General features: G+C 40.8%; 2 protein-coding genes across 3 annotated transcripts in view; both read left to right on the top strand.

Moving 5' to 3' along the window:
• gng4 (guanine nucleotide binding protein (G protein), gamma 4) overlaps positions 1-11,029 on the top strand; it is a 12,741-nt gene extending 1,712 nt beyond the window's left edge. Inside the window, exons 2-3 of the mRNA XM_023411600.1 lie at positions 97-202; positions 8,883-11,029. Of these exons, the coding sequence (XP_023267368.1) occupies positions 104-202; positions 8,883-9,011 (228 nt within the window). The 5' untranslated portion in view covers positions 97-103 and the 3' untranslated portion in view covers positions 9,012-11,029. The remainder of the gene's footprint in view (positions 1-96; positions 203-8,882) is intronic.
• Positions 11,030-13,997: 2,968 nt separating this feature from the next.
• Positions 13,998-24,145, top strand: b3galnt2 (beta-1,3-N-acetylgalactosaminyltransferase 2). 2 transcript variants are annotated; one of them, XM_023411811.2, is made up of 13 exons: positions 13,998-14,278; positions 15,004-15,130; positions 15,495-15,595; positions 17,569-17,768; positions 18,018-18,113; positions 18,408-18,518; positions 18,636-18,714; positions 19,293-19,476; positions 19,820-19,945; positions 20,152-20,311; positions 20,405-20,461; positions 21,159-21,329; positions 22,306-24,145. In XM_023411811.2, the coding sequence occupies exons 1-12, from the start codon at positions 14,170-14,172 to the stop codon at positions 21,294-21,296; spliced, it is 1,488 nt and encodes a 495-aa protein (XP_023267579.1). In that variant the 5' UTR covers positions 13,998-14,169; the 3' UTR covers positions 21,297-21,329; positions 22,306-24,145. The 2 variants fall into 2 exon arrangements, with proteins under 2 accessions (XP_023267579.1, XP_023267578.1); XM_023411810.2 differs by lacking the exon at positions 22,306-24,145 and having other exon boundaries at positions 21,159-22,140.

The raw sequence follows: 24,145 nt of genomic DNA on the forward strand, positions 1-24,145 counted from the left end.
GGGGGGGGGGGGGGGCTGCTGCTGCTGCTCTCTGGATTTAATGTGATGTTCATTGACTCTATGTGTCCCCCTTTGTGCCTCTGTTTGGCGTCACAGGAGCACCATGAAGGACGGTATCGCCAACAACAGCACCGCCAGCATCTCCCAAGCCAGGAAAGCTGTGGAGCAGCTGAAGATGGAGGCCTGCATGGATAGGATAAAGGTACAGGGCTTTTATTTTCACCTGTGTCACCTTGCATGTGTTTCTTTTTCAACAATGTGTGAATCACCAGTTGAAGTGTACGTCATTCTAAAAACTCAGAGACTCTTCTTTCAAAAATTGTAGCTCCACTTGATGCAAGTACAAACCTTAACAGAGAGTTTACAACTAAATGTATTCATATTTTAACTCATCAGATGGTTGAGCTACTGTATCTTTGCCATGAGAGTTGTATGACAGTTTAACATGAATCTTCAATGTTATAAGCTGCCATGTCTGTGTCCATATGTACATCAGCTTATTTAAATGGTGATAAAATGGGTCTGCATATATATAGCTGTGAAATATACAGGGTAAAACATCTGCGTCTCAAACCTCCAGTTAAGTAACATTTAGTTATTTTTATTTATTTTATGTCTATCATTCTTGACTGTCACCGTTCAGTATTTGCGCACAATGAAATGATAATAATAATTTATCTATCTCAGTATCTACACTGAAAAACTATTAAAAACATGTCAGCCTGACGACGCTCCGTCATGATGAACATGGGCATTGTAGATTATTGTAAGTCAATCCCACATACACTGTCCCACTCACTCATGTGCCAAATATCTATTAATCCGCAGCTCAAATTAGTCCCCTATTAATGCAATAATTACTCCTGTTTGAGTGAAGTTTGATTAAAAACTACAGTGCCCAGCTGTTTTAGGATATTAGAGTGTTTTCTTTAATGAAATGAAACATAATTTGCTGCTTCAGTAAGAGTAAATGGTCTTAGAGGCTTAGTCTTGGTTGGTTTTGTCGGTTTTGTTGATTTCATAGAATTTGTTGACCTAGTCATACTTAGGCAAATGCTGCCATCTTGTCATTTTAAAAACACAAAATGAAAAGGAATAGATTTGCTAAATACGCTTTTTCCCTTTCTTGCTGAGAGTCAGATGAACAGATCTGTACAGAAAATATCTAGCTAGAGCCGGTTAGCTTAGCCTAGCATAAAGACTGGAAACACAGGTAAGCAGCTATAGCTTCCGCCTGTCCAAAGGTAATAAAGTTACCTAAAGCTGACGATCACCATGTTATATCGTTATATCTGGTTTGTTTGGAAGTGACTGCTCCTGGTCATGCTCAAGTTTTTACACTTTTTGTGCAAATGAAACAAAGCAATATAACAATGTTAACTGTTGTGCTTCAGAGGTGTTGGAAAGTGAATTTTGGGTCAGGCTAGCTGTTTCCCCTGTTTCCTGTCTTAAAGCTAAGCTAAGCTAACAAGCCACTTGCACCTGCTATGTATTTATGGTACAGACATGAGTGTGGTGTCAATATTCCCAACTACAACATGAAAGCAAAATGTCACACTACTCCTTAATGTAAATGCAAGTTAAAAGGTTGTTTACTTTGTCCACAGTTATACACTGTTTGTCATCGTAGTGCATTATGAATACATTGGATGGCCTGAGACAGTTCACCATCACCATTACCTTACGTCTGTCCTTCATGGTTTCTCTGTTCTTTCAAACAGCACTGCACTGATTCAACATTGCTCTGCTGTAACACTGTCACTTACAATGGACACAAGGCCTCAGAGCTGATGCAGCAGAACCATAAATATTGTCCTTTTTTATTGCATTCATTCTTCTTCCTTCTTCCTCTAGTTTTCCTCCAACATCACTTGACGTCATTTATCAGATTTCATGCAGCTCCCTCTGGAGCCACAAACGGCTTTATACAACTTTCTTCACATACATAAAGTCTCATAATTGACCATAATGAGTTCCCATAATTTACTCCAGCAGACTGCAAGATGATTAAATTAATGTTTCTCAGTGTGGTTTAGTGCAGCCTTTTCTGACAGGAGTCAAATGAAAGTTCACCTTGAAAGAACCCGTGTCGCCACCTCTCTGTCGGAGTGTATCTGCACAGCTGGGAGACCCAAGCACCTCCCATGTAGTAACTGTGAGGGATGAACCCGGAGGCATGATGGGTCACGGTGATTGTTGACCACTTCTGATGTCGGTTTTCTACCAGTCCTTTCGGAGGATGGTTGTAGAGCATGTCCTCGGTTAGCACTGGGTCATGCAGGATTTCTCCTCATCTTACGTGGCCAGTGTTTGATTTCTGCGAGTGTGCAGCAGGATTGTGAGCTTAAGGTCATTGGTTCAAATTCCTAGACTCAGCAAAGAAAATCTAGACGTTTGAATGTGCTAATACTCTCTGTTATATCCGTTTTACCTTTAACCTCCTGCAACTCCACCAGACTTTTATTGTGAAGCAGCTGTAGAGGCCTCCTAAAGAGTGAGTGTCCTCATCAAACAACACCTGGTTAAATATTGACTTTTGAGCCCTATATGCTCTTTATGGTTGAGATCAGTTATTTCTATATTACTTCCATTCAATAGATTCAGTAGAACCATTAATAGAAGTCATTGTTTGCACAGCGTTAAGATCACCGCAACAACAGACTCTTCTCAATAGTTTTCATCAACGACTTCTTCTGCAACTTAAAAGGCGGTGTCATCATCTCATTGGGTATGCTCCTCATGTGCTCGGGGAATGATTGCCCCACAGCCCCGAGGCTGTTCGCTCAGCATTATAGCCGGGTCTGGAAGCCTGCCATACACCATCATCCCTACTAAGCACAACAAAGGCTGCTTACAAGGAAACTTCCTCTTCATAAAAAACAAAGTGATTATCCCTGCGCCCTACAAACAGGGGTTGGAAGATGTATATAGAGGATCCCTGATTTAACCTACAAGTAGACTTTTTGACACAACATCTGATTTTCATTTCTCACTTACTGTATTTTGGTTCAGACATTCACAGGGTTTTTAAGGAGAAGTCTCCATTCACCATACGCAGACTGATAACCTCAACATCCCACATACACCCCCAGTTTTTCTATTGTAAGTCTATGGGAGCTCAAAAGGCCCAAAATGGATCAAATTATTCTAACTTTGAGAATAAGCGCACAGCGCGGTGCAGACAAGTGCGAGCTGCGAAGTCCATCAAAATAAAAAGTAATGTGTGTCACCAAAGGTATAGAAAACAACATGACCATGATGTTTTTCAAATCAATTCTCCAAAATACTATATTTACTTTTAGTGGATACAGAAAGACCATAAACATGAAACATACAATAATACAAACATTTTTTTATTTACAAAATAAAGTAAGTTGAGCACAAATCATATTAGATAAAAATGAAAATAAATATGAATCATGGCGACTCAGTGCGTTCAGCTGTACAGTTTTTTTAAATCATGGTTCAATAGTAAAGTTAATAGTAAAAGTGTGTGGCATTGTTATGTTATTACTAATCTGAATACAGCGGTGAAGATTGAACCTATAAAGTGTTTTCAGTAGATTACACTCAACCTTTTAGAGTTTTTAGACAGAGCAGCTTCAGCTGTTTCAACAGGATGGAAAAGATGTAGGTGATTTCTGTGCTGAGTGCTCTCAAGCCGCAGTGTTTGATTAAAGACTAGCACTAATCCCATGTTCATGTCGTATCATACCATAACAGCTGAGTGGAAAAAAACTTGTCACATGTAATTCAGAGTCAGAGGTGGCGACAAGAACTACTGAGGTGACAACAAACTGGGGACAAAATGGCTGCGAAGGCGCTATCAATAAAGGAAATCCAATATTAACATTAATACACTTGATTCTATGAGTTGACTTTGAAAACAAGTTTTCTGGCTGATGTGCAGCATAAAAACATTAATGGATTTGGACACGTGGACACCAGTCTTATCACACTGTTCATTTTTAACACTGAATCTGTCCCCACCTTCTTTTTTGGGTGAGCCGTCTCTCTGTTTCGTGGTCAGTTGTTTAACATTTACTCAGCAGGTTCAGGCCTTCAGCCAGTTTTGTGAGTGGATTCACATGCTGGTGCTAAAAAGGACAGCGACACAACAGAAAAAATACATTTGCGAAGTGTTTTCCATTTCCACTTTGTTTGGATTGGAGAGAGTAAATGTCCTGTTAGATTTAGTGGTGATAGCTGACTGATAAAAGGAAACTCAAAAAACAAGAATGTCTCAGTGTGTTGCACTAAGTAAGAAGGATGGGAAGGCTGCGGCTGAAGTGCACTGGAAGTTGTAAACTGCTAATGGCTAGAATATAAAACGAGAGCATGCATGATAACCTGCTGTCCCAACCTGAAATAGTGTGCGAGGTAAACTGACTCATTTATAGTTGTGCTGAAGGTGAAGGTAAATGATAAAAAAGTGTAAAATGATGTTGTTATCTAACAGGAGTGTTTAGATCAGTGTCTGAATAGATTTGACTTATCAGTTTTACTGTCACCTTAGCATTTTATTGAAAAAGACGCATCAGACTTGAATGTAAATGAATCTTAAATGTCAGACTTGATCTTTATCGGAAAGGCTTTCACTCGGCCACGTAGCATCTCCGACAAAAATCTAAGCTTTCTGAATAGTTGACTTCTGCAGTCTGGTTTGGCTGCAGAGTGGTGCAGTTTCGCTCTTACCTGAAAACCTTTTAGCTCCGTGAGATAGAAGAGTCAGCTCCTCTATATATAAAAAAAAAAAACAGTTCTAGTATTGGCATGATTTCACATCTGTATTCTTTTCCCCAGCAGTAGTTGGATGATTGATAGGCAGGCAGCTGTTTGTGCTTTATAACCACTTGACACGTCAGATGTGGAGATCCAAGTTATTCTTTATTAACAGCCCCGGAAAAAGAAAGAGCCAGTGAAGTAGAACGTGGCTGCGAATGAAAGGAGAGAAAAGTGCAGAGAAAGAGGATAAAACAGATAGTTGGCCACGTCTGGCGATCCCTTAAATTTAATTAAGGGATCTGACGAGGGAGAGAGTGTGTCAGTGACAAGAGTGGTCTCTGTGCTGCTGATTGAGGGATCACCACACTCTCATTAATTGCTCAATCAGCCAAAGGAATGTGATCTGTGCTAATTAGAAGGACTCTCCTTCCATCATGGGGCTGCAGTGTAATTACAGTCAGTCTGGGCCTAATGACACACACACACACACACACGACGTGCACTACCAATCATTGTCCTGTGGGGATCCCGTTTTCTGCAGAAACCCTGGCTGCACTTAGACGATAATGTAATTATTGCATTTATGTTTGATTACGAGAATAAGCAGTTTATTTGCAGTGCAAGAGAAAGCTTTGTTAATGTTTCCGCTTTGTGCAGACCGAGATTAGGGACTGGATTGGGCAGATTAGGACGGTGGCCCTGAAAGATCAACGCACTGCAACTTCAGAAAACACATGCAAACAGATAAAACACAAACAATTTCAGAAAAAATCTTCAGTAATTCGACAACACGTGCGCTGCAAATACTCACAACACAACCAAATACGGCTGGGCGCACTTGTTGATCAATGCTTTGTGACTTTAATTTCATTAAAAGCAAAGAACAACAAGTGCGCAGGGATGTAGATCCAAGCAAGTGTGTCCTTGCCGGGTTCATCACTTTTTTGTGTCACCTGGAAACACTTCCTTTGTCATCTGTGCTACTCGCAGCACGTTTCTGTATATGGTTGCGTTGAGAGTATTTGCTTTGCTAGCGCTCGTGGCCACCGTAGTTTAGACAAAAAGTATTTAAAATAATGATGCAGCTGAAATAATCAGCCATTAGAGGTAACCTTTAATGTGCGTCTTTTGATTAGTTTTTTGATATGATGCTCTCATGCTTTGAGTATGACCTTAGTCAAATCCAGAATTGATATTCAGTTTAATCCCCGATTTAGTTCAATTTTAGTTTAGATCAAATGATCTCAAATATTCATATGAGTATATTGTTGTGCATGTAAACCTACCCACTGATGATTTTTACATTGCATTGCTCTATTGATTTCTTCTCTCTTGCATTTTAGGAAATGCATAAACACGCTTTCCAGTGTTGTTCAGAGTTGTCACAATTTAAGTGTTTTTCTAAAAGCGGGTCCTGTCAGATTTAGAAAAGAAAATGTCACCTCTGTTTCCTTTAATCTCCCTGTGAGGTGTATTAAGCAATCGTTGTGACTTATCAGCTTTTATTAGCCACAGAGGAATTGCAAAAACACGCACGGAGCCACAGCACAGGTGGTGTGAGGCTGACAAAAATAATAAAGACGCATTAGCTGGAACAAGGTGGTTACAGTAGTTAGAGCAGAGAGCCAACAGCATCATGCAAAGAGGAAAACGTGTGTGATTATACTGTTCTGTCATTTTGCCTTTTTTTGTTTGTTTGTTTGTTTGGGAATTTAATGTTTCTCTTATAACTAAACAGTCTCCTGGTTTCTAGTGGAGGATGCAGGGTGGAAAATCTTTATTTAACAGTGAGGTTTCCTCACAGCGGTTTCCAAACGCTTTGCTCGGTGTGACCCCTTAAAATGAAGCAAGGACCCCCTCATCACAGGTGGTGGCCTCAGTGTGGGCGTGAAGTCTGAACAGCTCAACCACTGAGTCTTTTTTCCTTCTAAGATTGATTCATTTGAAGGATTTCTAGACGCCCTGGAGAGGTGAGAGTGTCCAGTATCTCACAAGAATAAAGCAAAGATCAGAAATATCATTTGTGTAACAGAAGTATATGTTTGTTTATTTGTTTTTATTCCCGTAATCATCACATATTTGTCTTGGGGATCCTTAGGGGAATCCCGAACCCAGCATGGGCGACTGAGGTAAAGATAGAGTGAATAAACCTGAAGGGATACAAAAGAAAACAAGATTTTATGGTATTGTTAAAAAGTTGTGTATTCTGACATGGAAAGGTGGTTAACAGGTTAAAGGATAAAGCTGGTGACATTCTGTATTTTTCTTATTGTCACCCAATCCCATGAAAAGACCAAACCAATAATAAATTGATCCTAACAACAAGTATTGCCTGTGAGGCTAAAGCCTGATTCCTCTGTGCCACCAAATGTGTATTAATCCATGACTGAAAATAGTCCCTAACAAATGCTCTGCTAACAATGTTTACTCCTGCTTGAGTAACATTTGTTGCCCAGATGTTTTAGGAAATCCATGAGTCTTTCTTAAAAGTGGAAGTATATATTTGTGAGCTGCTTTAATAGATACACGTCTTCAGTGGGAATGAATGGGTTTACAGCTTGAGTGCCACAGGGAAGGGAAGTCAGAAAGGCTCAGAGACTGAATAATGCATTGTTGTGTTTGGTCTTTTAATGGGATTTATTGACATCAAGAAAAATATAGCATAAAAGCAGCCATGTTGTTCCTTTAAAATCAGCACCGAGTATAGATCCACAGCCCTTCAGACAGGATAATTTTATGCTGTGGTGATAGTACTATAATAATCCCTCTTTAAGACTAAAAGTGATAGGCAGAGGGATGGACGTTGTGCATTGTATTCTCTTGTGAGAGCAGCAGTGGGTGAGGTGAAGTGGCAGGCAGGAGATCAGATGGCTCTGTCCTCCACATAGATCCCTGAGCCCTCACCGTCCCTCTGATGCAGCTGCTCCTCTGCTCTCCATTTGCAGCTTCCCCTCCCATTACCTCCCACTCAGCTCCCGAGTGGAAACCTGCATTCACATACAGTCCGACTCTACTGTAGAATTCATACTCACTGTTTGACTTTCAAAATTACACGCATGACATATGCAACTTTTCGCCTTGAGAAAGGAAGTGTGTTGTCAGTCCCGTCGTCCTCTCCCCTCAGCCGGTCAAGGTCCCGCCTTAACACTTGTCAGTCATCCTGACGAGCTGTCTTCTCCCCTTGCCTGAGGCTGAGGTTATAGGCATCAGTACAGTTGCCACAGGCACTGGCAAGTCGGAAACTCGGACAATATGCAGCTCGCACAGAAAAAAAAGGAGCCTCGCAACATTCATCCAGATTTTGGACAGGTCTCATCTGGATCGAGTTTAGTTCCAAAAACATTTTTCTGCCAGAACGAACACGCAGCGAGTCGCAGAGCATTATGGTCTTCAGTGGAAGTCTATCAAAATTAAAACGTCACACAACTCCTCTCCGGTACACCGTGCTTTATTCACCTCGCCAAATGTTTTTGGCTGTCCTACCTTCATCAGGGTGGTGTCTGCCGTATCCACTTACCTTATACAGGCAGCAATGTGCCTCATACATCATCATAGTAGTGATCATCAAGTCAACAAAACACTACCTTCAGCTATTCATTATAGTTTTTATAAGATACAATTTTCACTCTCAAAGGAAAAATAAATGTTCAAGAGGAAAAAAAAGTTAAGCTTAAAAGTGCCATGTTGGAATTCAAAAGTGGCTCCATCTGATTGAGCAGCTCCTTAAAATCTCTTTCTCTCTCCTTATAGATACTTCATTTCATTGCAGAGTACTTTTTTGAAAGTGATCATTTTAGCGGCATTTTATGCTTTTATTAGACACTGACGGTGGTGAAATGACGGAAAATGATGCAAGAGAGATGCAACAAAAAGTCCCCAGCTGGCTTTGAACTTTTAAGTCATATGGCTGAAGGACTCTGTGTTAGAAGAACCAGAAACAAACTCAGACACCACCTGAGGAGGTGAGGTAACTCTAAAATGTTGTAAATGAAGCACGGTGGGCTGGAAAAGAGGGAGACTAGGTTTAATTTTGCTCCAGAAACATCCCAAAGACGTTTTAGACAAAGAGAGGGAGGGATTCAGCCAAAGGGAACATGATAGTAAGAGAAACATCTGGTCACATATGAATGTCCTTCTCCTTCATCTCAACATCTCAGGTATCCAAAGCAGCTGCAGACCTGATGGCGTACTGCGACGCCCACATACGCGAGGACCCGCTCATCGTGCCCGTCCCCGCCTCCGAGAACCCTTTCCGGGAGAAGAAGTTCTTCTGCACCATCCTCTGATGACCTGCCGGTAGAGCTGTACAGGTGCAGGCATGGCGTTGCCTGCCTTCTCTGTCGTCACCACACCTGAAGCTACTGGCCATAGGCGTTGAGTTGAGTTTTGCCAGGTGGACACTCTGTTGTTGGTCAGCTCTGTCCTGGTGGCTGAGGGTTTTGGGGGAGTCAAGCTACCAAACTGGCAACCCAGTGAGCGTATCATGTCTTGTTAAATAGGTTTGTTATTGCTTTGTTATTAGAGAACAGCCTTGCTCAGCGCTTAATGAGATGAGAGATGTTTTTCTTTCTTTTTTCTTTTATTGTGCTAGATCTTAACATGCCTCAGGAAACAGAAATGTGCCCAGTGTCTACCACCTTTTTAAAACATTTATTCCCTTTCCCTTTATCTGAATAAAAAACATTTATCTTTGTATCATCTTGAACATAATTTGAGTTAGTTTTTATTGCTTTCAGAGCACAAGTTTGACTATTTGTAGCAACACTTACTGAAAGTACCACTGAAATTTGACACTTCCCTCACTAGTGGTTTCTGTTTCAATTTGCTGTAGAGTCAGCAACAGTTAACCCGCTCGCGTTAGTGCTGCAGTACAGTCCGATTCTCATTAGAGCCCATAAACACAAACCTTATCTCCAATAGTGAATTCTTTCGGTCTGTAATAATAAGCAGGGGGCTGCACATCAGTTCACCTGCGAATAAATAAATAGACTCTGTTTATTGAAAGGTGCAGAGCTAATGTTTCAATGGCGAGATGAGTTCTTCAGGGTTATCACTGTGCAAACAACCCTCAAGTCAAAAATTATTTATGTATCTGCCGCCTCCTTCCCATGCCCGCTCTAATGCATTCTACCTTTACTGCTCTGTTTGATTTACTCTTCATATACTTCATCCACTTCAAATCAGAGACACTATCAGTTAATCCTGCGGCCCCACGACTGGAATATTTTTACAAGCTGCAGGATATCTTCTCCTCTTATTTCCTTAACGGGTCTCATTTGTTTGCTGGGCATGTTTCCTGAGCCTGATTCTTTTTGCCTGTCCTCGAGTGAATGGCACGGCCTTTGACATTAATGCCAGACCAGAGGCCTGCATGTTTCTCTGCTCCTTTTTGACAGCCTCCTCTGTTTCCGAGGGGCCGTCAGTCTTTTAGAGTGTACAGTATGTTACAGTGCCAATTTCTGTGAGAGCAGTGTGATCCTCGCACTGTGTCCCGCAGCCTTTTTTCCGTTCTGTTTGTTTTGGAAGAAAAAGCACACTGTCGAAAAACATTTCCTTTACATGGTAGTTGAATAGCATTTGCTAATTTTTACGATGAATTGTTATGATCGTTATTAATATTGTTATTATCAGTAGTATTATTGAATATTTGTTGCATAGCACTGACAGCTACATGACGTGTAGTGCTACTAAGCTTGTATGATACTTAGGAAAAAAAAGACATTTATAAATCATGCAATTATTGATACTATCTGAGTATTTTTTAAAATAAGGGTCGGTTTACATAATATGATCCCTTCGGTGGTTCAGGCTTTTTTGCAGCATCGTTTCTGTAAATTAAAGGAAATTTCCTCTCGGTACTTGAATAGCCATTGAATTAGGAATTAAACTCTGATGCTAGACTGTCACAAACACAAACTATTGGACTCAAATTGTTTTCAGGATCATTATCGTTATCATTTCCTATCTGGAAACCTGAGACTGACCTCAGGGCGCTCTCACTGACCTCATCTTCAGGACGGTGCCAAATCTGAAACAAGAAATATAACGGCTAGAGATGAATATTGCATGGATTTATTTCTATCTATAACAGAGAGAACTATTATGAGATGAAATATTGCCTCCTCATTGACTTTCTGGGTGCTACTCTGCACATAATAATCTCATTGGAGTCCGGATATGTTGACAATGTGCAGCTGTATACATGAATGGTATTATTGTTTTGGAAAAAAAAATAGCATTTAAATAGCAGGCTTTGTAAATCATTTGATGGATCAAATGAATTAAAGGAAAAGGGCAACCCAGATGTGCCGTGTCTTCAATCTTTCTGCTTCATGTCTCTCACTGATGTTTCGAGATACAGTCTGTCTGATCACACTGATAACATGAAAAGCCACTGCAAATCGTTGTGGGTCTCATAGAGGAACATGATATTCTGGTGTGTAGTGGAGACCCCCTGTGGCTGAGCTGAACCACAGGCCATCTGGATGCACTGTTCATGTGTCGTGGCGTTTTTTTCTTTTTAAGGATTATGATTCAATTCAGCCTCAGCCAGTTTGACTTCTACAGCGTAGCTAGAGGAAAAAGAAGTAATTCATGCGCCGACTCTGCAGGTCGCATGAATAATGTTGCTAAATAATAATTCCGGGTATCAACCGGTTCATGTGTTCATCCATGCATGCATTTACAGCCTCACCTGGGAGAAGACTGAAATTACCACTTTCCACCAAGTTTGGTTGATAGTGTTTATTTTATCCAGACACTATTTCACAAAACTTTGTCTCTTTATCAGTGCAAAAGAGCTTTTTTTTGTTTTGGCCACATAAGTCACACGAGGAGATCGAGTTGGTGATTTGTTATCATAGGTCACATTCAACTTAGGGAAAAAATGGCAGGAACTGAGTAGATTGTACAAATTGGTACAGAGATTGCTGATGAATGGCACTGATAAGGCGAGTCAGGCATCTCTTACTGATTATAACTCTGAACCAATCCAAAGCAGCAGGATGTGATTAAAGACAGTCAGAGTTACAGAGCCTCAGTACAGCTGTGGTGTAGATTATTTATCAACATTTATTTTAAGTTAAAGGCTCTGAAATAATGAAATGAAAATCAGGTTCTCACTATGAATAAATGGCTCCAACATGACAAACAACATGAATTGAATGGGCGGGGCTCTGTGGGAAAAATGAGATGTAACTAACTTCTGTGCACCAATCAGGCTTTAACAACATTTTAATCAGAATGTGATCAACATAGTTGGGTTGTTTGGTCACTGTAAATAAAATCTGCTCTATCCACATCCTTACAGTCCAGATGATTAGCTGAGTTTTTGAGTGTTCAAGTCTTAGTAGATAATATTTATGGATGTTTATTTTCCTGACTTTAAATGTAACAACTCATGATTATAATAAAGGTTATAGAAAAGTACTTAGGGAGTGAAAAACAACCTTTACAGGGCTATGTCAATTTTATCTACCCCAAAATCATGATTCTACTCCAGAGGGCTTTAGAAGTATTACAACAGGCAGCACAATCTTCCCTTAGAATAAAAAAAATAATTTTTTATGGGGGGGAAAATTTATGGAGTGAAATGTGAGTTTAATGTACCAAAAACTAAAATTAGAAAATTCAAGAAGTAGGTCTCAATATTATTTGGTATGCACATGGTTCTCAGCTGGGACCGGAGTGGATAAAAAGAAATCTATATAGATCTGGAGAGAGTGCCGAGCGTTCTGAACACTCTGTGAAGCAAAAAGAGAAACTGAAAATAATTGCATACATAGTCTTGAAATAGCACAGATAATAAGTCATTGGTTTCAACATATAAATAAAAAGTTAAATAAGATTTGGACACATAAACAACAAAATAGGATAGATGAGGGTTGGCTGTCCGCAGTAGAGCAAGATGTTGCGTTGTGTTTAACGAATCCCTGCCCATGCTATGAATAGCCTTTTCCTTTCAAATGAATAATGTGTTGCAGAGAGAAAACTAAATCATTGTAATGAGTATATCTATGAATACGACTCCAAAAAGAATTATATAATGCACAGGAAAGTAATTATCCCTAGGGCAGTAGGTTATCTAATACCAGGAATCTGGGCTGGAGCAATTTGCCAAATTGAGCAGTGAGCCCCCAAAGTCTCCGCAAAACACACAAGAAAACTAACAATTTCTGATAAGATTATTTATCTACAGTAACAGCAGGCTGTTTTGCAGCAATTTCTCAATGATTTCTACTCACAACAGTGTGTGGCACACCAGGGTTTTCCATTACATTATTATTTTTCCCTAGAATGGGTGGTAAGGTCTCTAAAATAACATTTATGCAACACTGGAACTCCATTAAAATCAATACAAATGAAATGTTTACAAGCATGGCAGCAGGCGCTCTGGGTGGTGTGGCCTTCTCTTCCTCTCTGGGAGAAACACCGGTGCTCTCAGAGTCAGAAGAGATTGTCGTCAAACATCCCTCACCATGCACAATAGATTCTGTTTAAATACTTTATGAGCAGCACAGAGTAACGGGTTTAATATGTTCTAATCCTAAAGCTGTGACATGTCACCTGGGTTTTAGAGGGATCCATATGTTAATTTTCTAATATGCTTAGATGTTTTTTCTCACTTCATTAGAAATTTGCAATGGTGGTGGTTTGAAGAAAAAACAAACAAACAAACAAAAAAGATATGATAAACATGAAGATCCACCTCAGCCAAACTTTTTGTAGCTTTTATCAGTGATTTAGTGTTTCAACTTACTTTGAAAAACACATAATATTTTTTCTGCTTTCTACAGCATTCTGTTCATTTAATGTGGTTTAGGTGGAGATTGAAACTGCATGGGGCTGCTTTATATTACATGGAGACATTAAATTCTGAAATGTATGTTCTACACCCACTGTGGTGCACACATTTATCTTGTTTATAGGCTACACACTGCTAAAATAGCAAGACTTAAAATTAGAATAGATAGATAGATTAATGTATCAGTAATAATGATCAGATAGTATAATACTGGCTTAGTTTAATGTTAAAAATGACTGTTCTTTCTAATTTGTCATCATCAGTGTAATAATAATTATATATATATATATAAAATGATAATGATAATAATAATATTAATTTTGTATAACTACCATATTACAATGCAACCACAGATTGTTTTTCAGACTCAACTGTATTTATTTGGCTAGAGAGTGTTCTCCATCTCCAACTCCATCTCCCAGAGTGCACAGCGACAGGGATACTCGTCTCCCATTGGCCCAGCTCTCCGAGCAGCGGAGGCAGACATGAGGCAGTGCTGAGAGCCCGGCGGAGAGCTGCGGAGCTGAAATGAAGCGCACACACGGAGCGGCTCACACCACCGCGCAGCGCCGTGTGGCTCAGGAAGAGGCTCCGCGCCGCTAAAGCTGAAGGCTGCTCCGGCTGAGTGAAGGGCTCCGTCCATGCGGAGGCTAGCGCTCATTCTGCTGCCCTGTGCTGTTGCCGTCCTGGTGCACTTGTGGTTGGCACAACGACCCTCCTCCACCTCGCTGGACAACAACACACACTCGGGTACTTTTTTAGCCTCAACCCCGGGGTTCAGCTCCACAAAGCTTTGCAACTTTTTCACAGCCGAGCGGCTGATTAACTTTGCTTTTACCGCCCCGGTGTGTCTGTTGTGGTTTTTAGTTTGTGTGGGAACAGGTAGTTCACGCTTGTTTGCGTGGCCGTGTGTCCGCGCTGGAGAGTGTGTGTTCATACGTGTGTGTGTTTAAGAGGGAAATAATGTGCATGTAACAGTTCAGTAGTGTTGGGCGTTGCTGGGATAGTCTAACGTCTGGAAAAAGAGGCTGGAGCGAGCTGAGATTCTCTGCCTTATTACAGTGCAACTACTGAGCGCTGTGCTGCCTTCAAATGGATTATCACTTATTATCAGGGCTGTACTGGAGGCTGAAGCCGCTTTCTTTTTTTTTTATCAGGGGATTATAGTTTAACCACCTTTTGATGCATGAAGACATTAATTTCCATGAGGTGCGTTACAGGATGCATCACAGTAAGTCAGTGCAAACTAAGTACCAGAGGAAACTGCTGTCAGGATCAGGAATGGGAATCATAAATCAAGCATGCCTCAAAGTGTGATTATTATTTTTTATCTTGTTGCCTTGTCATTGTCATCAACTGTAGGTCATATTTTACCCCATGCTTACATTTTATTTCATCACAGTTGACTGCTGCTGTTGTTTGAGGTTTTCAATCAGAAATTAAAAAATTCAGCATGGTTCCTGTTTTTCATACAGATGAAGCATTACCTTTCTATGAAGTTTTGGTGGGAGTGCTGTCAGCGAGACACCATTATGAACTGCGACAAGCGATAAGGGAGACCTGGCTGGGCTACCTCCGAGATCACCCCCACTTCCAGCACAGGTCTGTAGGGTGGATCTCCAACTTCACCACTTGTTTCTCCTCCTTTCTTTTTCTTTCCCAGGTCAGATTCATGTAGTGGAAATAAAGCCTGCAGATGGGAGCTAATAACAAACTTCCCCATCAACCTCTTTTATCTTTACCTGACTAGCGGCCAATACTGTTCTCTCTTTCATTCTTCCTTTTTGTCCATTTCCTTCTCATTCAGCGATCTAAGCAAAGATAAGGTGTGATGGCCTTTAAGCAACCCTCAGTAACCATGGCAACGGAGGGTGGATAGATGGACAAGCTTTTGAAATCTTGTTGCCTAATATTGCACAAAAATAGATGAACACAACACAGTGGTGTTTGTGCTTTTTATTTCTAGAGTGGGGGTGAAGTTTATCGTGGGCAAACATGGGTGTCCCATTCCAGAGGAGGACAGAGAGGATCCGTATTCCTGCTCCATCCTGAACTTCACCGAGCCAGGTACTGAGTAGACATCTGCAGCTGTAATACAGAGAGGTGTTCTGTGTGCAGTCTGTAGCTTGCATGTGCAGTTGTTAATAGCGGCTGAGCTGAGAACAGAGAAGAATAGCAGGAGGTGAGTTGAGAGAATTAAAAGAATGCATCTTCAGAAAAGAAGTTAAAAAAAAAAAAACCTTTATTCGTGTTCCCCCACAGCTCAAGGACACCATTCTTTTCCATTCCATACCCAAGGCCGAAGCAGACATGTCTGACAGTCAATGCAGCTGTTGCAGCCGTAACTAGAGCTGCGCACTAACACTCGAAAAGTAAAGCTATATGAAGCACTGACACACTAGATGAAATAATTGAACAGACTCACTGAACGTCTGCAGCAAATTGTCCATGTCTCTCACCTTCACAGAGCCAGTCCAGTTAAGCCGTTTCACTACTTTTCCTCTGGTCGGTTCAGTGTTTGTTGCCTTCATGAAAACATAATTACTGCTCATCAGAATAGGCAATGGCCTTTAGGGTCATGGTGATGTTTTATTTTTCCAGCCCATTCTCTGCTCTCCAGCGTGTTAATGGATGTAAGTGTTGACGTGATTTGCTTCAGAATCCGAGGCAGGCGGGCAGCTTTGGTGCGAGATGCTTGGTGTGAGTGGAAGAGAAAGAGACAATGGCTGCTTTTAAACACAGTTGAGTACCTGACTCAGGATTCAAGTCAGAGCGTGCGCTAAGTGGACAATTAATTGTTTCTGAAATGTGTTTGTTTGTTTGTGCTGCCTTCATCATCGGGATTTTTCTTGGGGACTACAATAAGGTGAATGCTAATTAGCATCTCAGACTTTGTTTCTAGTAATCCTGCTCCCAACACAAGGGGCTGGTGTTTTGTAGTAATGAGACATAATCAAATTTTTAATGATATTCAAAAATGTTGAGACTTGAGGGCAGATTTTTTTTTTTACCATGTTTGATTGACATGTTGTGACTCGCACTGAGATTTTGATAAACAATTAATCATGTAAGTCCTTTTTTGTTGCAAATATCCTAAAAATTCACTGGGTCCAGCTCCTCAAATGTGAATATGTGCTGTTTATTTAGTCTTCTGTGGTAGTAAATTGAATATATTTGTTTTTGAACTGTTGCAAAAAAGATTTGAAGACGTCATCTTGGAATCTGGGAAGATGTGATTGGCCATTTTCAGTATTTTTAACGTTTTATTTAACCAATTAATCAGGAATATAAATATAAATAAGAATAATAAATAAACTGATTATATGAAATGTAAACAATACAGAACACTATACAATATTAGTTGTTGATTAATATGGAAAATCACCAAAAAATATGAAATAGCAGTAAATTTGTTGTAAATAATTAATGATTTATGCCAAGTTTTATTCATTGTTCCAATGAATAAACTGGCAAGCTAATGCTGGCCAGTGCCAAGAGAAGCGCTGTTGTTGTTTGTTTTGACAAGTTGGCACAAACTAAGCATTTATATTTAGTCAGCATAGCAATATTTAACATATCCTCACACACCGGTAAAATCCTGCAGCTCAATTCCACTCTGTCAGTGTGAGAGACGTGTCGTTTGATAAAAAGCTGCTCTCTCTTTGTTTTTTTTGCCCTTGCCCCTAATTGTCTTTTATTCTGGAGCATGCAGCAGAACTTGTGTAGAACGTATATAAAGTAAAAAGCCTTCTTCCCTTTAACAGCCTTGATCTTTTCATTGATCTCCTGGGTAATAAACTGCTGTTTTGTAATTAAGAAACCACACTCACGAGCAGAAGCTCACTTTGAAGACAGCGGTCCCAGGAACCAGCTCCTCAAAGTGCTGATGGTGTAGCTTTCCCAGAGTCTGCCTTCTTCTCTGAAGGCTCTCCTCGAATCACCTGTTCTTCATCACTGTAAAAGAGATGGTCAGCATGTTGGGACGATAATAAATCTCACCTGTGCTTGTGCAGTAACAGTCTGCCCTCCGTCTGTCCCAGTGACAGGGCAGGATGCAGAGATAGAGATCGTGACGGTGTCTGACCCCTCGGTGCTCGCCCCATCCGACGTGTCGGCCATCGCCCTGGATTTCAAGGTCCTCCATCCAGTGGTTATCACAAGGCTGGGCGTGTTTCCCAGCGGGACCCGGCCCGAGCTTCAGAGCAACGTTACGGTGAAGCTTCTCCAGCTGGACCAGGAGGTAACGGGGCCTCGACCTCGGGGCGTAATATATCCCGTATGGTGTTTTTCTGATACACAGCCTGGGGGCAGCTGGTGCCGCTACTGTTTACTGCCTCGGTCCCCGACACAAACCGAAACTCCTGTTGGATTACTGCCGTTGAGATAACAGTCTGTGGTGCAGTATTCAGTCTAGATAAAGATAAATTTACACGTTGGTGTAAAAAAGTCGAGTTTCTGTGTGTAAACTTTGTGTAAAAACTTTTTGCAGGAGGCTGTGGTTACTGCGCGCTTCAGTGCCATCAGCACAGGGACCGTGGTGAACGGGGTCTGGTACAAACCGGTGGAGCAGTTCATCTTGCCTAAGGTCAGTTTTCACATATACTCACCAGGACTGTGGAGATACTGAGGTCATGAGTCATCTTTCCAGGAAGTGTCCTTGGAAATGAATAATTTCCCAACAGAAATAAAAAACTAAATATGATTTCAAATATAAATATGTAAGATTTTTTAATGTAGAAAGAAAACTACCTTGACCTTAACCAACCCCAGAATAATACAGACGACATGACTTTAGTGTCCTGCATGTAATGTGACTGGTGTTGGACAGAACAACACCATGTTACATATGCAGTGAGTGAAATGTCTGTTTTTCATCCAGGGTTTTGAGGGGACGCTGGTTTGGGAGAGTCTGGACTCTTCTGGATTGACAACAGTCAACTCCTCCTCTGTGCAGCTCAATGATGGAGGTGGTGTCCTGAAGATCTCCTCTGTACGTGTTCACATGCAGTGTCAAAAAAAATGTATAAAGAATATTGTCTCAAGTTTTGAAGTTCGGAAAAGAAATTAAAAAATTACTTTTTTTTTTGCTATTTTCTTGGATTTGCAGATTGCAGAGGGCATATTGCCTCACAGAAGTGCTCTTGGGTTTCCCGGTTTGGCTGGAGGGTTCACCTTCACTATCTACGGTTGGTCCAGCAACAAAATTAAGTCTGAGCTTCTTATGAGAACAATTTTATGAAAATCGCTCTGTTAGCCAGCTGTTGAAAAGGAGTCCTTCTGTAAAAACCTGCTCACCCTGGCAGGTTATGAGATTAACTCTTTTCTTTTGCCGTAGGGCTCTTGCATACATGTCAAATGGGAAATAACATGGTTCTTCCCCTCTCCACCCTGTTGTGTTTCATTATTGATTTTACCTCCTGCGTGTGTTTGCATTTGACTTTATCTGAGAATGGATTTGTAGCCACTTTGGTGAAAAGAAAATGAAATTCACCATTCAATATCTCTGAAAACAAAACTAATGATCCATTCTGTAAACTTAAAATTTTATCATACTGTTCCGCCAGCCAGTGATTTCAGTTATTATTCCTCAAAAGTGCCTTAATTTATTCATAAGTTGGGTGAATAAAAAGTTAATGTGGGTTCTTTTTAAATCCCTCTATGCACCAAAAGACTTTCACCATTTCCCCCGATTTATTCAGTTTTTCTTTGTCATTACCCCCATCACGCACCTCCCTGTGCTTACCCCCCACCACCTGTGTGTCAGATGGAGACGGTCTGTCGGGGCTCCTGCGGGGCCGCCCAGCCAGGACCGAGCACCATGCCTCCAGGCTGAGGCAGGAGGACGCCGCCTTGCAGCGTGAGAGCCTGCGGCACGGCGACATGGTGTTCGTAGACGTGGTAGACACCTACAGGAACGTACCTTCCAAACTGCTTCAGTTCTATAAATGGTATGCCGAGTGCTAATGACTCGATTCTCTGTCTGCAAATTGCCTGGGCCCTCTGAGGAAATCAGCACCCTGAAATGAAAGTGTGTCGCCGCCTCAAAACGTCTCGTTGTTAGAATCACAATTGCAACCACCCAGTCAGGGAGAAAGTACAGTTGTGAGTCATCAGGTAGCAAAATATACACAGTGGTCTTAATCTTTGACTTGGCAAGTGTTTTATTTAGTTGCAAAACCTCTTGCCTTTCACTCTCAGCGGTATTTGAAAATAAATCCACTCTGAGATATTGCAAAAAAAAAAAAATCAGAGGTCGGCTTTAATTAAGGTTGCAAATTCCCTCTCTGGCAGGTCTGTGGGAAACGCTGACTTTAATCTGCTGCTGAAGACGGATGATGATTGTTATATCGATGTGGACTCAGTATTAATGAAGATTGACCACAAGGGTCTCAAGCGCAGCAATTTCTGGTGGGGGAAGTAAGTACAGTTTGGTGTCTGATCCTGTTGACAATGTATATTTTGCTTGTGAATTTACTCCTCTTGTGTTCGCAACTTAACTCCAGTGCACCGTCAGCTGCACTCTAGATGAAACAAATAGGAATGTTCTGCCCAGTCAGAACCGTGAAGCGTCAGGTGAAAGGGACACAGGATGTGATGATAATGTAACTGCTGTCCTGACCTAGTTTCAGGCAGAGTTGGGCAGTGGATCGCATCGGGAAGTGGCAGGAGCTGGAGTACGCTAGTCCAGCCTACCCGGCGTTTGCCTGCGGCTCAGGCTATGTGGTCTCTCATGACCTGGTCCAGTGGCTCGCCAGTAATGCTGAGAAGCTGAAAGCCTACCAGGTGGAGTACTGAGCACCAAGCAACTGTGGGGAAATAATGGGCAGATAATCGTGAATATAATGTGAGCGATCTGTCCTCGATGTGTCGTTACAGGGAGAAGATGTGAGCATGGGGATATGGATGGCAGCTGTTGGACCACAGAAATATCAGGTAAAAGAGGAAAAAGATCTGCCATTTGGTTTGTTCACAATAGTCAAATATATTTATAAAAGACAACTTATCAGACTTTGGCAGCGATGGAACCATTAAATTCAGATTAATAGGACAGTAGAAAGATGAACAGTTTAACAATGGGACTGAATACAAAAAAAAAAATCATCATGCACACAGCTGATCATTTGTACTTACTTTATTGGCAATGATTCAGTCCGGAGAGCTTCATTATTCAGCAATACAGACCGAAAATGAAAATATACAATATACAATGTAAAATAAAACCTGAATTGAAATGATAAATGTTTTTCTCCTCCCAAATAAGGCTGCTGGCTGAAATGCTGTACATGTTGAGCAGGACTGAAAACTGAGATGACTGTCATTTTCCTCCTCTTAGTATTTCACTATGTCACTTTGAGAACTGATAACCATTGTGCTTTTTATACTTTGTACAAAATTGTATAGTACACCAGACTTCTAGCACAGCTTCACCATCCTTATCACATGGTGTGTGAACGTGACAAATAAAACGTCTCAACAGTTTGACAGGATCGTTTTGTTAGCTGGTGTAATCGTAGCAACGTGTGGTTCAGTCCCAAAGGCGCGTGTTAACAGTTTAACCCGAGTGAGACCTGAACCAGTGTATGACTAATAACCAGATGTGCATGTTAACACCCCCCTGTGCTGCTGCCAGGACCCCGGCTGGCTGTGTGAGAAAGAGTGCTACCTGGACATGCTGTCGTCCCCGCAACACACAGCCGAGGAGCTGCACATCCTCTGGGAAAGGAAGAGGGCCTGTGGAGACCCCTGCGGCTGTCCCTGGGGCCACTAAATCTGGTTCAAACCACACTCACCATGGGGCACTGTGGGTAAAATACACTCAACACTGGTTGTCAGTTCAGTTTCTGTGGTTTCCTTAAAAACCCCAAACTGAGTTTTATCACTATTATTGTATGATATACACACTTGGTTTTTGAAATGTGTGATTTTTCTGTTGGAAAATGATAAAAAACTTTGAGATTGCATTGCAGGTTCTTAATATTAACAAGATAGTCTACCAGCATAATAAATCATTCGCAGCTTCAGAATACGTTAAAAACAAATTTAGCTGTAGCGTACCGTCAGTATTTGTATCATGAAATCAGTTATTAAATTTGAAAATGTGGAACAGACAAAATGTGGGATTAGTGATGTTGTGACTGACTGAACCATGTGCAATACGAGCATGTGATGGTCATCGTGTACAGAATCATTGCTGTAAGACTTGAGTACTTTGTAATATTATAATTACTGATGCTCTGATATTTGGCAGACCTGAGCCTTTTGGTTTAAAAGGGATATCTGTTGGTATTTTAAAGACGACTGCTTTACATCGCTATATTTTGTAAATTATTGTCTTAAGCTTTTCATCCTCCTCACTATTTGTAGATTTATGACGAGCTTTCTCACAAACACACACAGTTTGTACTGTAACTGTCATTGTGCAAATGGTGATGTGGCCTTACTGTATTTGTTAGGCGTCATATTGTACGTATGTTAACACAGATTTCAATCAGTGTATTTGCAACACAAATTTTTGACGAAGCCACAGTCAGAGTGACTATGACATAGACTCACTAGTTTAACACCGGTTTTACGAAACCCTCCTCGCAGGTAATAAAGAACACTTGAAGAGACATGAATGACTTTGTTGTTTATTTTGGGGACAGTGCACACGGTGAACTAGATCTGTGTTCTAGTCTGAAACTGTTTGAGCTGCTCAGTCGTCACCAGACACGCAGTCAGCAGACACACTTCGCTCACGCTGTTACAGAAGTCTGTTTTTTTTTTTTTCAATTTAGAGAGGACGGTGGAATCACTCTGATCTCTATTTGCCATTGTTTTCCTGAGACAGCGAGTCGACCACCGCTGGAATGATGAACAGGAAAACCTGTGGAGTGCTTTAGCCCCAGATTGATCAGTCGCTTTGCGTTAATCAATACTGACTGAACACATCCAGTGAGCCACGTTTGAAATGTTGACATGAATCAAATGTGTGTGATTTTTGATGAGCCCTCAGAGCATATGCTTTTAGCCGCTGCAGTGATTTGTTTGTTTATTGAAGTATAGCCATGTGATTGATGCTCGGTCATGAGAATTAGATTGCCTTGCTGTGTATTTTTGGTAAATAATGAAGGATGATGTGGAATATTTTACTAATGGGGGATAATACAAGTCATTTATTTTATTTAGGGAACATCCTACCTGCCAAGAAATCTATTCCTGCAATTAACCTGACATTGGAGCAGGAATCCCTCTTCCTCCTCTCCCTCCCCATCTTCTACTTTCGCCTCCTCTCTTTCAGTGAGCTGCATGATAACAAAGTCACATCCGCAACCGTTCCACTCTCCTACATAGATAAGGACAGCGTTTTTCACCCCATCAGCCTTTCCCGCTGATTTGGCTCGAAGCCCTTCATTGTGAGCCGAGAGAAGCGTGGAAATAACACGCAGATGAAAAAAAAAAAAAGGCTCGCTTCTCATTTCTGCTCTAGTGCTTCTTTAGAAGATGAAGTTATTGGATTTGTGTAAACTTTGATAAACGCTCTGGGCATGTTGTCACTCACTGATGTAAAATGTTTAAATTATTAGCTTTTTGAAAAAAAAAATATTTTCAGATATGCTCCAAATCTGCTTCCTTTATTCAAGCCCTGTTCTCTCCTACACACACACATATCAAACCTACTGAATCTACATCTGTCATCATAAACCTGACACAAATTACACCATGTTTACTTACAAATGGCAAGCATGAATTATATTAGAAAACTTCTCAGGCTGATCACCCGGGGGTTTTTGTAAATGTTTTATTTCCTGCCAATATACACTTTAAATTGCTAATAATGTATTTTAATTGAAAATGATTTTGCTTCATATTTGGAGGAAGAAATGCTCATGTTTTTGCATATATAAGGGTCAGATAGTGTGATTTCTGAGAGATCAATATTGGTGTAGACGCTTAAAGACTAAAGAAGCAGAACTGGAAAATGTTGACAACAAAACATAATGAAAATACCTCAGCTCATGTTATTGACCTAAAATATATGATTCATCCATATGTTTGATATAAATAGACCCCCACACGTTTTGAATCGTCTCTGCCCTTAAGCTTGTGTGTGCGTAATCTTTTTCTAAGTGACGACAAGAGTACAATTCCCTGAACCACTGACTTATTTTCACTCTATTAATATTTTGCCATGAAAGTGCAATCATCCGTTTAACCTGTGACAAGCAGTGCTCTGAGAAAATAGAGGGAAGTTGGGTGCTCGAGTTAATTGTATTTATGAAATTCTTTTCATCTTGAGTCTCACCTCACCCCAAAACTCATCATCTTCTTGCGCTCGCAGATTGAATGCAAGACTGTGTTGACATTACAAATTTGAGTCTTGTTTTCGTCATGTCTGGCTCTGACAGACATCTCATTTTTCTTGAGTGTTTAGAGTCATTTTGTTGTCTGATGCATCCTCACAGCCCAGATGAAGTGTGCGCCCCTTCATCAGCACCACTCACCACGTTCCAAATATGAACTGATTATAAACTGGGTTCTGTTTACACACTATGTAAAATTCAATTGTATACTTCTTAATGTTTCAACCAAATTATCTGTTTCTTTTAATAAAATATTTCAGCTGTTACTTCACTA

The sequence above is a fragment of the Seriola lalandi genome, unplaced genomic scaffold (genome assembly GCF_002814215.2).
Source record: "Seriola lalandi dorsalis isolate HSWRI2012SDOR001 ecotype SW California unplaced genomic scaffold, Sedor1 jcf7180002054470, whole genome shotgun sequence".
Taxonomy (NCBI): domain Eukaryota; kingdom Metazoa; phylum Chordata; class Actinopteri; order Carangiformes; family Carangidae; genus Seriola; species Seriola lalandi.

Bases quoted from the DNA above. Each gene is read 5' to 3' on its own strand.
- b3galnt2 (XM_023411811.2), top strand. From the start codon at position 14,170: ATGCGGAGGCTAGCGCTCATTCTGCTGCCCTGTGCTGTTGCCGTCCTG. The intron at 19,477-19,819 runs GTATGCCGAGTG...CCTCTCTGGCAG, and splicing joins CTGCTTCAGTTCTATAAATG to GTCTGTGGGAAACGCTGACT. The intron at 19,946-20,151 runs GTAAGTACAGTT...GTCCTGACCTAG, and splicing joins AGCAATTTCTGGTGGGGGAA to TTTCAGGCAGAGTTGGGCAG.